The sequence below is a fragment of the Dermacentor silvarum genome, chromosome 11, assembly GCF_013339745.2.
Source record: "Dermacentor silvarum isolate Dsil-2018 chromosome 11, BIME_Dsil_1.4, whole genome shotgun sequence".
NCBI lineage: Eukaryota > Metazoa > Arthropoda > Arachnida > Ixodida > Ixodidae > Dermacentor > Dermacentor silvarum.
Window position 1 is genome coordinate 53,903,056 of NC_051164.1, and position 17,181 is coordinate 53,920,236.

General features: G+C 44.4%; 1 protein-coding gene across 1 annotated transcript in view; it reads left to right on the top strand.

Moving 5' to 3' along the window:
* LOC119433206 (ubiquitin carboxyl-terminal hydrolase 24) overlaps nucleotides 1-16,872 on the top strand; it is a 124,772-nt gene extending 107,900 nt beyond the window's left edge. The window contains exons 52-56 of the mRNA XM_037700362.2: nucleotides 258-323; nucleotides 6,557-6,644; nucleotides 9,724-9,802; nucleotides 10,099-10,261; nucleotides 11,075-16,872. Coding sequence (XP_037556290.1) covers nucleotides 258-323; nucleotides 6,557-6,644; nucleotides 9,724-9,802; nucleotides 10,099-10,261; nucleotides 11,075-11,242 — 564 coding nt within the window. The 3' untranslated portion in view covers nucleotides 11,243-16,872. The remainder of the gene's footprint in view (nucleotides 1-257; nucleotides 324-6,556; nucleotides 6,645-9,723; nucleotides 9,803-10,098; nucleotides 10,262-11,074) is intronic.
* The last annotated feature ends 309 nt before the right edge of the window (nucleotides 16,873-17,181 follow it).

Sequence of the window (17,181 nt, forward strand, 5' to 3'; positions counted from 1 at the left end):
CGGCATGGTTCACTCGGAACTGCCTAAACCCTAGTGAGGCAGACATAGCCACACATCTTCAGCTTTGTTGGAAAAAAAAGTGTGATATGAAGCATCAGGCAGGCATCTGTACACACAAACATGATCCCCAGTCCTCCACGTCTTGTCTCAGCTGCATTCACTGGAGGAGTACTAACCTGGTGTCCTTGTGTGCACCGTACTGTACGGATGAAGCACCGTCTTGGCAAAAATGTCATTTTTTTTTCATTCCTTTTCAGACTCAGTACTCCTTGGTTCCATCCAATGAACTCAAGAACCTTTCGCAGCTTCTGCTGGAATTGATGGTGAGTAACATTTTCCTTTTCTTTTTCTCTCTCTTTCACCTTCTGGATGATCCCTTTTTGTCCTCAAAATGTAGTTGCAGCACCTGACACACTTGCAACAAGTATAATTTGACAGCGCTGCTAATCAAGTGCTGCTCAATCGTGCAATACCACCAATTAGCCCCAGAAACCTACGGTTGTGCAACAGCAACATAGCTTTCATCTTGGTGTATCAGGAAATGAACAACCAATGAGTAGGAGGAAGAACACAGCACTGCTACTCTTCCCGCCTCTCTTGTTTGCTAGTCAACTAGCCAATTCACTAACTACCAACTAGCCCAACAATCTGTCTTGCAAAAAATACTGCATTGTTTGCCTCCTTACTTCTCTTTGAGAAAGCACCTCTTACATTCGAAACCATGCTCACCTCAGAATATCAACCCCTTGACCCCCCCCCCCCCCCCTTTCCAGTTGTCTAGCTCAAGTGCGATGGGCTTAGCCAACAGGTGATTAAGGTTTGCAGGAAAGCCAGCTTCTGGATGGCAGGGAGTGGAGATGAGCGAGTAGTAAGAGTACTGCTAAGCGTAGCAATAGGGCATTGGAGTCCAAGGAGTCCAGCTACAGCAAGAAAGCTGGTGTAGGTTTAGATCTGATGGCCTGATTTTACTGCGCTGATTCACGTCACCCACCCAAGCACAGCTGCTGTGGGCTTCTCAGTGCACAATTACACAAATTGAAGGAAATTTCTTGGATGATAAAATTTTGCTTCTACCCAAGTCGTTATACCATTGTCGTCAAGCCACCTCCTCATACTCGGCTTCACCTTCTCACCATGTGGCAAAGAAAAACAAACTATTGCTCACCACTTCCGCTACAGTCTGTTGAGTATCAAGTCAAAACATCCTGGTATTTCCATTTGTGTTCTTGCTTTGTCCCATTCTTTTGCAATGTTTTGACTCCAATATGTAACAGCAAGGCTGCCTAAAACACTTCGGTTTAATACTTACCGTGTTTACTCGATTGTAACACGAATTTTTTTCCAGACTTTTGCTACCTGAAGTCGATCCTCGTGTTACAATCGAATACCGAAATGCAAGTTGTATAAAAAGTGCAGTGATGCACCCAATTCTAATCAACGAGTGAAATGGCGCGATGGACGCGCGCTTTCATGGAGAGCGAACGCATGGCGGAGAGCAAATGCGAAGTCTTCCGTCGTGCGAAAGGTCGGGGGGTATGGGAGGGAGGGAGCAGAGGTGATGTTTAGCTGCGGCACCAAATGCGTATCTTGTGACCGGGGGCCAAAGGGAACTGGCAACTCAATCTCCCACGCGAAAGGAGGAAAGCCGGAAGGCAGCGTGGGAGGGATGGGCGCGGCTTCCACTCTGCCACCAACTGCGTACTTGTACAGTATAACAACTTATACAGTGTACAGACCACTTATAACATAACCGTTTATAGTGCAGAACTGACTACGACGCAACCTTTTCCAACTCCCGTTTACCCTCCCATAGAACTCCATGTATACGCATACCGCTTACAGTGCAGCCACGTGAGATGAAATAGCAGTTATAATGCGGCTTCCGCGGGAAAATCTCGCCGACAAGGGCAGTAGCGAGCACGCTTCGCAACGAGGTGCGCCCACCAATGGGAGAGGAGATCAACGAGGGCTATGCGGAGGAGGAGCATGAGACATGGTGCATGAATCCAAGGGTTATAAAATCGTCACCGCGTGCCGTATGTGCGAGTGAAAGCGCGCGGGGGACGCGCACCTTCACGGAAAGTGAACGCACAATGAAAGCAAACGCGACTTCCGTCGCGCGAAAGGCCGTGGGGGTATGGGATGGAGGGAGGGGGGACAACCCTGTGCTGCTGCACCAAATGCGTATCTTGCGACCGGGCGCAAGGGTAACTGGCGACGCAATCTCCCACGCGAAACGAGCAAAATGGGAAGGCAGCGCGGGAGGGAGAGGGGGGCTTCTACTCTGCCAATAAATGCGTTCTTGTACTTTGCGCCTGTGCTGGCTGTTGGTGTTGTCGTGCGCACCATATCTTGAAAGCGATCTCCACACGGCTCTGACCTTTGTATGCGCTGTGCTTACGCCGCTCAGTTTCCGTTCAAGCGATTGACCGCACAAACCTTTGGTCGCCTTGCTCACACTAGCGTTTTGACATCGGTTGTGCATGGTCATCGAGTGTGATCTATTATGCTTGCTTGTGCGCGCTGGCACCATGCTTGTTAATTCAGTTAGTAAGCGAGTGTGTCCAAGTTTATACAGCCGATAAAACTACTGTCCTTACTCAGTATCATCATCATCAGCCTATATTTATGTCCACTGCAGGACGAAGGCCTCTCCCTGCGATCTCCAATTACCCCTGTCTTGCGCTAGCGTATTCCAACTTGCGCCTGCGAATTTCCTAACCTCATCATCCCACCTGACTTTCTGCCGTCCTCGACTGCGCTTCCCTTCTCTTGGTATCCATTCTGTAACCCTAATGGTCCACCGGTTATCCATCCTACGTATTACATGGCCTGCCCAGCTCCATTTCTTCCGCTTAATGTCAACTAGAATATCGTCTACCCCCGTTTGTTCTCTGATCCACACCGCTCTCTTCCTGTCTCTTAACGTTACTCCTAAGATTTTTCGTTCCATTGCTCTTTGTGCGGTCCTTAACTTGTTCTCGAGCTTCTTTGTTAACCTCCAAGTTTCTGCCCCGTATGTTAGCACCGGTAGAATGCAATGATTGTACACTTTTCTTTTCAACGACAGTGGTAAACTCCCAGTCAGGATTTGGCAATGCCTGCCGTATGCACTCCAACCCAATTTTATTCTTCTGTAAATTTCTTTCTCATGATCAGGGTCCCCTGTGAGTAATTGACCTAGATAAACATATTCCTTTACAGATTCTAGAGGCTGACGGGCGATCCTGAATTCTTGTTCCCTTGCCAGGCTATTGAACATTATCTTTGTCTTCTGCATATTCATCTTCAACCCAATTCTTGCACTTTCTCGATGGAGGTCCTCAATCATTTGTTGCAATTCCTCTCCATTGTTGCTCAATAGGACAATGTCATCTGCAAACCGAAGGTTGCTGAGATATTCGCCATCGATCCTCACTCCTAATACTCAGTATAGCTCTGTACTAATTTGCCATCGCAATTGACGCTTTGCCTCTCGGGCGAAACTGCAATTTTTTCATGCATTCGCGGTGGTCTTGCGGTTTCCTTTTTTTTTTTTTTTGTTTGCTGGACGCAACAAAAAGTCCCCCCTCGCGTTACTCTCGTGGTTTTATTTTTTCTTGATGGACGCAATGAAAAGTCACCCCTCGCATTACAATCGCGGTCGCATTACAATCGAGTAAATATGGTAGCAGGCAACACTATGAAGGCTAGAGAGACTTCTGTTACTGTTTGCTTTTGTGTCCATATGAATTATCTATAGGCACACATCAGGTAATTTGGTGTAAAATTAAATCTCATACATTTATTTTGCAAAAATGTCGTATTCATTACATGCAAGGAGTTGGAGATCTGAATCTATTTTCTACCAAACGAGCGGTGTGGCACATTTCTGCAGCTAGCAGCTGCAGCACACCAATTGCACTTGCGACCAAAGCAGGCTATGTCGCATAATGTGAGCACAATGGTACATAAATAATGCATTATTTAATGCAGACTTGCGTCCACAAGTTCTGGTTATAATTATGGGTGTGTAAATATCAAAATTTTCAAATCCGAATCGAATACAAATACTTAGCTTCGAATATTGAAGAATGATATGCACATGCATTTATTAGCAAATTGGGTTAATTTGTTATGTTGGAACACTGCAATTACACTGGCAATGTTAGAAAACTAGACTAGTAAGCCATCATACTAAAACATTGTGTATTTGGCTCATGTTAACTTAGAAAATTCTGTATATTTCCCACTAGCTGTCCTCGCCAGCGTGTACCTTATCATACCGCATCAAATGCCCGTAAACTCAGAGGCATTTGACCCTGTGCCAGTCATCACTCATTGCACTTGCTGTCAAGCAGTAAGGTCAGAATTGGGGGTGGCGCTGCAAGAAAAAAAAAAAATGTGCAACTTCGTTTGCAAATCTGTGCCCCTTGCTACTGAGAGGCTCGCTTTCCCGCAAAGTTTAGATGTCTAGTGGCTAAGTGTGCTTTACAGGCGAAATTTTGCTAGCAGCGCAAATTATAGCAAAATTTAGCACAAAATCATCCCAATATTCCTAGATTAGATAGAAACAAATGCTAAGGACTGTGTTTGCTCCTGCACAACCAGCAGTATATTCGATTTGCTTCGAGTATTGATATCCAACCGAATATTCTAACATCTTTGCATAATTATTTTTTGAATCGTTTACAAATTTAAAAAATATAATATTCGATAATATTTGAACTTTTTGAATATTCACACACCCCTTGTTATAATATATTACTTGAAGATATGCAGATCCCACACATTGTAGGAATCAATGTTACACGAAGCTGGCTATCCAGCATCGTTTAGGCTTCTTTGAAGTGTTACAGGATGGATCAGTGTGTTTGTGTAAAGTAAGCAGTTGTGTTTGACATGAGCCACTATGTGTCAGCAGAAGCAAGATGACGACGATAGTATGACAGCAATGGCATTACGACAGCTTTTTTTTTTTTTGCCTCGGAAAGAAACATCACTACCTGTTCCGTTATGACCTGGGCACGCAAACACGTGCTCTGGCTCGTGCTATGTGACAGGATGCATGTGCCAGTCATCTAAAAGAGCTAGTTGGCATAGGGACGAAAGAATCGTGCGTGTGATTGTGGCCTAACTGTTGGAGTATCAAGCTGCTGTACTCCGCCTCGGAGTTTCAATCCCACCATCGGACACTTGAATTTTCTTTTTATAAAACGAGGCCAGACAGGAACCTACAACCATAAAGTGCCCCTGGAATGAGCCAAAAAATGCTTCTCATTATTTGATATGCCTTCAAAGAAGACGACGACTGACCGCCAAGATCAAGAGCTGCATGCGTGTGTAGACAGAGGCACTGCTGGAACTTGTTGAGTGATGAGTTTTTTGGTTCTGATGAGCTTCGGTTCTGTGTAAATGAGTTCCATTGGCAATATGTGTCATTAATAATATAGCATAGCTGCAAACTTTTAAAATTTCATCGTAAAATGCCTGTACTTAAAGCTTGTTTACGATTGTCATATTGGTGCTAGTGTTTTTAGCATTTTTTATTTGCATGCAGCTTAGGATCAGAATCCATTAAAAAAATGCAAATACTACAGTTGCCGACCGATCTTCAGAGTCTGTTTTTACAGACCCGCTTGATTATTCAGGCTCATACCCACAGCATGCCACCCACTTAAACTGAACCTGTGTATAATGGCAACCAAATTTCGGGGTGCTGTTTTGTGAATATACATATCACGAATAAACTTGAACAAATTTTTCCGTGTGTGACGCAATTGTTGTAGCTGTCAGAATAAAGAAGTTTGCCTGTTTGCAGCGTTTCTACGGAACAAAAGCTGTGAATTATTGTAATAATTGGTCCACATGGTCAGTACTAAAGCAATTTTTAGTATTTCAAACCAGAATTTAGTAGTACTTTCGAGCTTCGGCCAGTATTTTTCAAACTTCAATGTTGTCATTAAGGAAAATTCCGCAGTGGGCTAGTTGGTTCGACATAATTAACACTGTCGCGCAACGCGACGAAGTCACAGGACTTGGGCGAGAAAAACAACACCGACACCTGAGTGCAAAACTTGATAGTTTGCGCTGAGGTGTCGTGTGCCGTTTTTCTCACCCAAGTCCTGTCCCTTCATCACTTTGTGCGACAGTGTTAATTATACTGATATAGTCATTCTGTGTAAAGTGTTGCAGATCAAAGACAGCAGCACTGCAAAAAACGCACAGTGAGACTTGTATGAACACACTGCCTGCGTGGCTTTTCCAGCGTTTCCTGCCGTGTATGGGTGTTGAACTGAAGTCCCTGTGACAATGTGTCATTAGGAAGCGCCGAGCGACGTAGTGACGAGAATGACATTGTGTTCGTTGCAGAGAAGTTCTTCTCTAAAAGATGGAAGCGTTCACTGTGTGAGCCTGCTGCTCTCACAGTAAATTAGTTCAAATCAAGATGAATCGCTGAAGTCTGCAGATTTCTTTATAGTAGCATCTGCTACCTGTTGTACCAGTTTTCAAATAAAAGTGCTGGCAAGACCAAACAGCTCGCACTAAAAGGCCGTGTTATGTTTCCAACTTCCAGAAATTAGAAGACCCTCTGCAGTACAGCCGGATCAAGCTGGTCATTGATGGATCCCGGGAGGACAAGGCCGAGTTCGATGGGCTGCTAGGTGAGACCTCTATTCGATGCCATATATTCGTTTATTGATTTGCACACTCTGTTTGTACGTTTCAAGAAAGTAAATGACGCAGCAATTCTGTGCCCCATGTTGAATTCCGGCCCCAAAACTGGTCAGTACTATAAAGCATTGACCCACCGTGGTGGCTTTGTGGCTGTAGTGTGGTGCTGCTGTGCACAAGGTCATCGGTGCACTTCCCTGTTGCAACGGCCACATTCCGATGAAAGTGAAATGCAATAATATTTGCGTACTTCAATCTTGTTGTGCATTAAAGAACCCCATGTACTCAAAATTGACTTGAAGTCTACGGCATCCCTCATGACCCACTGGGCAGTTTCTGGACGTTAAACTGCGTGACTTTATTTTCATATACTGTTAAATAATGCATCTATAGTAAAAGCTCACCAATTCGAATTTCTAGGGACAGAAAAAAATAATGTCCGAATTAACCTAATGTCCAAATGATGAAATGGGCTATAAGGCGCGCCTGCGTGTATCAAAACGTTCTCGACAGTTGTCGCTCTACAATGAATTAAACCAAATTTTTGTAAAATGCAACCACGATGTGATTAAAAATTATTTCCGAATTAGCCGAATGTCCAGATGATCAAATGACCAATGGGAAAGAAAAAAAAGCAATAAACGCATACCTTCCATCAACATACCTTTACTGCACAATGCAATCGAAGATGCTCATCTGCTTTCTCTCAGAAATCTGTACAGATACTATTTAGTCACTTGAGGTGCTCAGCAGCTCGCATGCTGTCTGCAGTGTCCCAACGAAATTTTGCCAACACGAGTGCCTCCGTGGCTTCCTTCACAGTGCAAGGAGGCTCGGGCTGCTCCTCATGCAGCCTCTCTTCCTCCACGGAATCTTCACCACGCAGCACGTCTCTGACAATTTGCTCATCAATAAGAGAGCGGGCTGTAGCAACGCCATCATTAGTGCCGATGTAATCGGCGAGTGTCACCTCATCAGGCAAAACACCTCCGAAATCCTGGCAGTCATCTGCATTGTCATCTGGCGACACTTCGGCCACTGTAGCATTGCAGGGCTCGGGAAAATGAAGCCACTGTGGCTAAAACAGTTAGCGATGATGTGCGCGGGCATGTTTTTCTAAACGCATAGAAGAATGTTAATCGCACTCAGAAATCTAACTTCATGTCACAGGAGCATACGTTCCAGCAAACTCACGCCTGCGATATTTAGTCTTTACGTACTGAATTATGCACCAATTTTGACGTTGCCTGACGTCGGTTGTTTTGGATTGCTGACTTTCCCCTTGAATCAAAAACCGATCAAAAATATTTCGGTTTCATTTTCGTTCCGACGTACTGCTTGCTATCACAGTGCTGGTGTAGGGAGGAGTGCCAGCAGTGGGGAGCGAACGCATCGTGCTTACTCTTGCTTCACCACAGCTCCGAAACTTGAGATTGTGTGACGTCCAACACTAGGCATGCAGGAAGATGGCACGCACGAAGCCACCATGATTCTCGGCTCACCCTCATATACTTGCCCTCGCACCCGCAGCACATCGCACATGGGGCTGCTCATTCTTATGAAGCACTTGCACTTTATACGGAGCATCGCAGCAACAGCGACGGCGGAAATTTCATCTAATGCCCATATACAGTGGAAGCTCGTTGATACGATTCTGCGTAACACATTTTTCATGATGATACTTCTTTTTTCTGTTCCCGGCTAACGCCCCATAGGAGCAATGTATTTTCATGCAGTTGATACAATCGCGTTTTCACCTGAAGTTGGATGATACGACTGCAAAATGGTATTTCTGAAACTCGTAGCTTTATATACAAGTGTACTAGAATAAAGTACATTCCAACGACCCACAAACAACGTGTTAAGGGCCGGCGACACTAGTGGAAAAACGTGTGCTGCAAAAGCTGCCATGAAGCAGGTTTTTTGTGCGGTGGGAGGAATCGGTCCGGGACCGATTTAAATTGCGCCCCGGCGGCAAACGAGCCGTGAGCGAAGCAGACCAATGAGAGCTGCCTCTTCAGTGACGTACGCGCGGGAAACTGTTGTCATGGGGACCCACTCAACTGCTATTTTCGCACTCGTAGTATTGTCTCTTCGCGTCAGCTTTTGCTCGCGCTTGTTTTGGTTAGCTTTTCAGGCGAGATCTTCATGCGGTCATGTGGCTGAATGAAGCGTCTACATTCATCCGATAGTCGTATCGCTCATTGTTTCATGCTGCTCTACAGTGTTCCTTTGTTTCGGAATTCTTGGCCCCATGGTGCCGTGACCTCCATGGCTATGTCAAGGAAACACAACGTGCTGACTTTGAAAGAAAAACTTGATATCATTAGCACTGAAGGGGGTGCTGACAGCTGTGGCGACTGGTGCTCAACTGCTGGCGACGCACTTGCTGCATTAGACACTCTTTGGGGCTTCATCGCAAATGCGCAGTTGAGTGGGGAAACAGCGTCTTCATTTTTTAACTTTCAAAATAACTTGTTTATGGACTTCAAAAAAAGAAAGTTCAGCAAAAACTGACGAGCTATTTTAAATTTGCTGTCGAGTGATGCTGCTCCGCATAACGCGCGTGTTATGCGGAGCAGTATAACTCAACGCCACAGGAAGCTTTGCTAGCGAGTTTGTCACCAAGTAAGCCTGTTTTCTTACGTTAAGTGGCTTGTTTTGGATGATAAGATTTTTTAATGATACGTTTTATTTTCTGGTTCCCGCAAAGGTCGTATCAACGAGGTTCCACTGTAATTGCTATTGGAATAAAATTTGTCTTGGTCTGGAACGAAACCCTGCACTGCCACCTTTCTAGTGCAGTTGCTGTGCCAACTGAGCTAACAAGGACACTTGGAGATCACAGGGCCAAGTACAGTTAATTAAAGAGGCCTGTGAATAAGTCGGTTCAGATTATATGTGTAAGTTGCAGAAAGGTAGCTTTGTGCCAATTCAAGATGTATGCCAACTTCCTCTTACAACTTTTTTGCAATTGTGTTGTTTTCACTTCAATTGCTATTTTTAAGGAATTGGGGTGAATTAGCTATTAAAAGTGCTTTGCTGACATCATTACTATGTTCTGCACAGAAATCATCAAGTCCAACCACAACAATGACAGCAGGCGATCATACCAGGGTGTGAAGTTCCTGGTCACCATGGCCCATAGGTAAGGAATTAGAATCGGTTTATTCGTGCGAGTAGTGAAGTGAGAGATACGAGATATTTATATACATTAACAGTCCCATGGTTAGAAACTGAACTGGAACTTCCAGTTCTAATCAAGGTCTAAGAGCCCTAAAGAGATGTTAAAGCCCATGTTGTCATTCTTCTGTGAGGAATAAAGAATGTGCTAGCCTGTGAGAAGTGCCAGTCTGTTCTTGAACCGCATTGTCTTACTCGAGGCATAGTTGTGAACGCTGCAGGAGTACCATTATAATGAGTTCTGGCTACTTGCCCGTGCAGGTGTACACATGCCAAGGACTACCTGCTACAGGCTCCACCCACATGGCAGTGGTCCGTGAACTGGCTGAAGCAGACCATGTCCGAGTTCAACACTCAGTGGAGCAGTAACACCTCCAATGAAGACTCCAACACCAAGACCTTCCAGCGGACCATCAGTGCCCAGGTACGGTGGCCGATTGAAACACTGGTATACTTTGACGGGCTGGTTTTGTCGCTGTACACACTGGCAACCTTTACTGGTTGAGGAAGCAAAGTTACAGATTTGAAATGTATGTGTGGCATTGCTAATGGAACTGGTCTCGTAATTTCATTTACATTTTCTTTACGTGAGACGTAGAAGCATTATTTTTATGTATAATAGTATTTAATTTGATGTGACTGTCATGCAGTCAAACATTTAATCTTAAAATACCTTAATTATATGAGATATTCATTATAAACATATATATTTGTTGCATGCTGATGTTCGCAAAAAAAAAATTTTATTTACTTTGTGATTTTCATGTTCATTTTATTGAGGTTCGAATGTATACACAACTCAATGTAGACGTTTTATTTTTTTTATTTTTAGCTTTTGGACATTGTCATGTGTGAGGTCATTGCACATTTCACACCTCTGTTGAAAACAGAATGGCGTCCATCTATCATTATACTACCTATCAACTCAAACTAAAATAGTCTATATTGTCCTAAACATGAGCACGCACCCTTAGCCCAGTGGCTATAGCATTGCACTGCTGAGCTCTAGGTCGCAGGTTCTAAACCAGCCGTGGAGGCCGTGGAGGCCGCAGTTCAATTGGTGCGCAATGCAAAAATGCTTGTGTGCATAGATTTAGGTGCATGTTAAAGCAAAGGAATCCTGAGGTATCAAATTTAATCTGCAGTCCCCCACTACAGCATGCCTCATACTATCAGATCACTGTTTTGGCATGTAAAACTCCAGATTTGATATTTATTTAATTTTTTTTTCTCCCAGGACACCCTTGCAGAAGCGACAGCGCTACTCACCGAGCTGTCTTCACCAGAGGCAGCCGAGCTCGGCATGGAGATGGACCAGGATGAGGCCGAGGACGAGGACTCGCGGTTGAAGAGGACACGGGGCTTGGAAGATGTGTTCAATTATGTCGAAGTGAAGCCAGAGTGAAACCTGGTGCAGCCCTGGTTCCACACTGGTGCAGCACCGCCAAGGGGATATATCAAGCCCCGTGCCTTCCGTCTGAGAAAGGGGATTGGTTCTTCGTGCCGCCATCCAGCCTACCAAACCGGGCAGCAAGCGTGTTGTGCTGCCTTATGCAAGGACTAGCTGCTGGCAATGAGTCTGAGCGTACCTGTCGACAAGATTGGTGCAACTGACTTTCGCAACTTGTGCGTGTGACTTTTGCACTTGCGTCGAGCATATCAAGTAAGGCAATTTTATGCCTGGTTAATGCCGGCAGTCAACCCACGAAGTTGTCTTCCCGCACAGCTTCAGAGGCCGCAGTGGTTGCACCGCAGTGGGTTCCTGCAGTGACTCGAGCATCACGTGTGATGCGAGCCGTGCGCGTGCGGGACTGCACGTTTTCGTGGGCAGCCCAAATCAAGATGTGTGTGCGTTGTCTGTCAGTTGGTTATTTGATTGTAAATGTGCACGGTGCTGTTGTTCGATAATGCCTTTTTTTTTTTGCCATTTGACATTGCCATCTATAAGATAAGGTGCCAGCCTTAGTTCAGCTGTAGTAATTCTCCAAGTAACGCCCTAATCGGGAGAAGTGCTGTCCATTGTATGACCAATATGCCCCCGACATTTTGTGACATCGGTCAGGCCTTCTGCGTTGCTAGAGGCATGATTGTTTATTGATGTGTGTCTTGCATGATGGCAAGGCCGAGTTGCTCTAAGCCATCAGTGAGTCATGGTGCCAGCTTTGGTTCACCAGTATTAATGTTGTAATCAAGAACAGTGTTGGCCAATGTTGCCCATTGATAACCAAATAGCCCCAACATTGGACCTACATTGGCCACACTTTTTATGTGTGTGTGCTGCTAGAGGAATGATTGTTGCATGATGGTAGGACCACATTGCTTTGTGTGGAAATATGCAGATGCCTGACAATGAGACTGAAAACCTGAAAAAAAAAACTTTTTTTTATGGGGTCAAATATTGCATATGTAAAAAATTAGATACTTTCATTTCTCTTCTATTCATACATTTCAACTCTATATAATATAAACAAATTTGTTCAGCACGATTTATATAGATGATATGATAGCATGCAGTGTGGCAAATATACAGGTCGCTTTTGTTTTATGAATATACAGGGGCTTCCTAAATCATAAATAAGGCCCAGCATTCCCTGCCTCAGCATTCTGATTGTCTTTTTCCTTTTTAACTTGGTTCATTCGCAATAACTTAAGCTGGGATGATTTATAACTTGTGAATAGTTCAAACAAATGTAGAAATTTAATTTGACTCGCTGCATTTTCAGTGCACTTTAAAGCTTCCCAATTTAACCAGATTTCTGGCTTCCGATGACAAACCATTGCAGAAGTAATCTTCACATGATAATGAAATTGCTTAGCTTGAATCGGAAACATAATAGCTTCATATATTGCCTCTGTTGTCAAAAACTAACAACTGTTGCCCTAATCTCTGCTAATTTTAGCAAACTCCCTTTTGTGTTCGCAAATACCAAATTTTATATGTGACTTTACATGAGAAAGCATTAAAAGTTCTGTCCAAACATCCCTTTAGACATAAAACCATAGTTTTTATCTTGAACCACCAATAATTCAAACTGCCAACAACGCAAGCAGGAACGTATCATACGAGTGAGCTTGAATTCGCGCGAGTTGGCTGTTGTAAGTAATGGGTATCTAGGGAGGAAAGGGCACTGTCAATGGATGATAAATGTGCCAACGTGTATGTTTTATTTAAGGATTCCAACAGCTCACGGAGACCCTGTTGTGAAGTGCAAACATTGTTTAGTGGTTCGGACTTTTTTGTTCATAGCCAGGTTGATTGTTTGCGAGCCAATTGACGTGTATGTTGGTCCATGTGTGTGAGTTAATGAGTGGCATACCAGGAGGTGTTACTAGATGGCGTAAAAGCAGCTGCTTGACGAATACTGCAAAGCGTGCACGTCACTTCGTCATGGAGCGTTCACTTGTTACTATGGAGCACGCACATTCCCCTGAAGTTCCTGTTTATAACTGTACTTCTTTGTTGTCGCCATTTTCCCGGCTCTCTTTCTTGAGAGCCGCGGCCCACCTTGAAACGTTTTTCTTTCTCCACTCTAGTATGGGCCGTGGTCAATGCTATTGCAGTCTGAGAAACCAATTCCTGCTGTTCACCGTCCCTTGGCTTGGATCCACATTGGGCCATTTAGTCAAACGTGCATGTACACTATGTAAACCTGTATGGAGTGGGGACACTTTGTTCGTGCTCACGAATGCAGAAATCAGAAAGGTGCGCCAATCCAGCACATTCCCTCCGAGATCCTCGGTTCGTTGCTGATGTTGCCCAATCTTGGAAGTCATGTAATTCTAGGTACAGCTTCGTTCCCAGCAAGTAGGAATTGAGGCCCTTTTTATTATTGCGAACGTCTATTGTAAGAGCTTTTGTTATGCATCCACTGGTACGTTGAACATAAAATTTTGCATCGAGGCTGCTACGTGTCTACACTGTTGGAAACTGGGCTCTTTACGCAGTCCAGAATTTCTTTGCAGTTGGACTGTCAGCGCGGGAATACTACTTAGCAGGTGCTAGCATGATGTGGTTTGAACACTTCCTTCTGCAGTGGCAGTTCAAATACCAATTAGGTGATGTCCGTGATATTAAACTGCTCTGTACAGAAGTATTAAAGAGGCCCCAAGGCATCCTTTGCTGACTCTGCTTTTTGTTTGTGGGGCCTTTCCCTCTTCTCTTGTCATAACGAGCATGGTAAATGGAAGTGGTGCGAATTTGACATTTTAGTGTCATCAGACAGCCACCGATGACCTTGGCGTGTACCTTCTCTTTCGTAAATGTGCTTTTAGATGTGTTGTGCTCTATTTTACATCGGAAGTGTCCGTTGTTGCCTTCTGTCTTTAGCGATGCAATAGAAGGCCCTTCAGACACAACAGCGCCAACACGAGATTGCAAAGATGAGACCAAGACTGGGCAACAGAGGAAGCTTGCAGAGGGCACTGCCGCTGAAATAGCACTGGTGCTAAGGCTGCACCGGGCTCGTTCTCATAAGCATGCTGTGCATTTGTAAAAAGACGGGGCATAGTGCAGATGAATGCTTTGACACGTTCTTGTTCTTCACTGTTCTCTACATTGAACAACAATCTTTGCAAAGAAACTTTCGGAAAACTCAGCCATTTTCATTAATCTTGCCTTCTGAGAAAAAGTGAAGCCAGTAAAGTGTGTTGCGATTTTCTTGCGAGTAGTGAATGCGCTGCCGCATTTTTGTGATTTTCCCCTCTGAAGCTTGTCTGTAAGTGAGTGACACTGTGTTCCATCGCGTTATTACGTGCACACAGAAACGATTTCCTATGCAGTACAATGGGTGCTAACAGGAATGCCTGCATTGTCGCTTTCCTGATGATGCATTTTGTTGTCTGTTCATTCGCGATGTCCCGACTTAGTTCTGGAGGTACCCCACTTTGTGTTACGTTCAACTGGTGCAGCATGGTGGCATTTGCGTGCTGCCGCTAGTGTCGTAAGGTGCAGGCTTCGTGCAAAACAACCTTGCGGTGCCGTAGAGTTCGATGCTGTCGTTGCTAGCGGTAAACCTGGTGCTGTAATTATTAAAGCCACCATATAAATTTCTAGTAATGCTTGGATTTGTCTGCAACTTCACATACTGCGTCATACTGCATCAGGCAGTGCATTCCAACTGTAGTGCCGGATAGGAGTCTAAGTGTGAAGTTCTATGCACAGCAACCCCGCACCTTGTATGTGAGGTGGCACGGACCTTGTGCTGCAGGTTCTGTGTACCACTCAACTCACGTGGACTAGTTAACGAAGTGAATCAAATCGAATATGTAGTCGTCTTAACATGCGTACCTGATTAACGCATTTTATAGTACTATAAAGCGAAAAGAGGCTCAATGACAATAGTGACAACAGATCAAGGTTGTGGTGAATGTGCAAAGACAGCATTTGTGCAGTGCCATGTTTATTATGCAATGGGGACAAGAAGGATGAAGTTGATTGGTGAAGGTGATAATCATTTTGCTGGAAAGCCATTTTGAACGCAGATGACCACCATCACCAGATTGCCCATGTTCGAGGGCTTTTTTTATACGTGTGAGTCTTTAAGTGTGTGTCTCAGTGGCGGCTGCGACAGGAAGCCCTCGTTTTCTTAGGTTTTCCAGTCGTCGCTTAGTGTAGTGTAAGCATCACTTCGGCCGTAAACACTAAATAAAGATTTTTAGGTAAATTTTTGGAAGATGTAATTTAAAGTACTCAGGCTCTTATTGAAGGCCCAGAAAGAGTTATTTTTTACGTCCAGAGTATTGGACCATTGCGTAACAGCCCGTTTCCACAGCCTAGAATCATGAGAAGTTCTGCGTTCCTTGCCTTTCATTTCCCATCAGCCTTGCTTCCACCTAAATAAGAACACACTGTGATTAGTTGCTGGCGTGACATTATGGGCGCATGTGTACGAGTGTCACACATACCAAGGTATCAAGTATAGAAGTGTAATGAGCATGCATCGTGCTTGACACGACCCTGGCAGCCACGCTATATCGTTGCAATAGAGAGTGATCAGTCTTGACTTGGCTTGTCTAGCAGTGTCCTGGATTGAGTCTTTTAATGGTGGTGCGGCTCGATGCCAAGTGCTGCCTCCTGCTCACGCATGCAGGACAGTCTTTTGTGTGTTGTGGATGTTGTGAAGGAAGTTGCAATGTGGCAGCTTCAAAATTCGTTTCCCTACCGCGTGTTGCTCCGTTGCCCCCCCCCCCCCCGTGTTGCGTTCTGTGCTGCACCTTTCTGTCCAAAGACCTGTCACGCGTTGCCCTATTGTGCAGTGCGTTTCATAAATTGCAAGCTCTTGTCACTTTTCAATGTCAAGTGTGTTAATGCGGGTGAAAATGCTATGTGCACCACCAATGTCTTCTGCAAGCTATTGATTGCATAATCTACAAGGACACTAGGATCCCAGCACAACTTGGCATGGGACACTCTTGTCACGACACGAAAATTATAAGAGAAAGGTTCACTAGTTTGCTTGAGAAAGAACTTGGAATTTGGAGTGTTGTACATTCAATGAAACAGTCTCTTCATATGTGACACTGTCGGTGTTGTGTGTTCGACATCACGTGACTGTGCTGCTGCCCTGCACCGTTGAGCTACCTTGCACTCATGCAACATTTTTTTAGCAGCTCCGACTACCCCACATCGGTTATCGCGTAGCTTCGAGTGCCAAATGTGCCTTGTTGTTCCGCCATCACTTACTGTACAGCTCTTTCTTACAATCTTTTTTTCTTGCCTTGTAAAAGATGGAAAGTGCTTTACATGTGTCTGTTGTCCTCCCACTGAAAAGAGATTTGCCCGTTTGATCAAGAGCATGTTTGGGTTTTTCGATAAATGAGTGCGTTGGTTTACGTAGACTGGTAGCGCGTTCTCACTTATCTAGTGCTGTCTTTTCTCGAGTTAGGTCGTTTTGGTATTGGCTGGTTTAGCAGCTTGTGGTCTATAGAGTCTCCGGTTTCAGATTGTGCAGCCATGCCTTTTTTTTTTTTTTTGAGAAACCGGATGTGAAAGTAGTGATGACACTTAAGTGAATAAATGATGTACATACATTGGCACGACTTGATCTTGAATTTGCATGTGGTACACAACAGCTCTGCGGAACGCTTTCTGGGAGCACAGTAGGGCTCCCTTTATAGGAACGCTAAAGGCTGATGTTCTCAAGCTAATGTGACGCAGTACTGCTTCACAACGTCCAAAGTGTCACTTTTGCTAAAAACAGAGTATTTATTAGTGAGAAAGGGATGTCCTTGCAAGATGGTACTGGTGCTGATGCTGAAAATACACGAGGGAATATGTTGGAGAAAATTAGTAAACACATCTGTTTACGCACAGTATATTGCCGCATGTTTTTTTTTTGTTTTTTT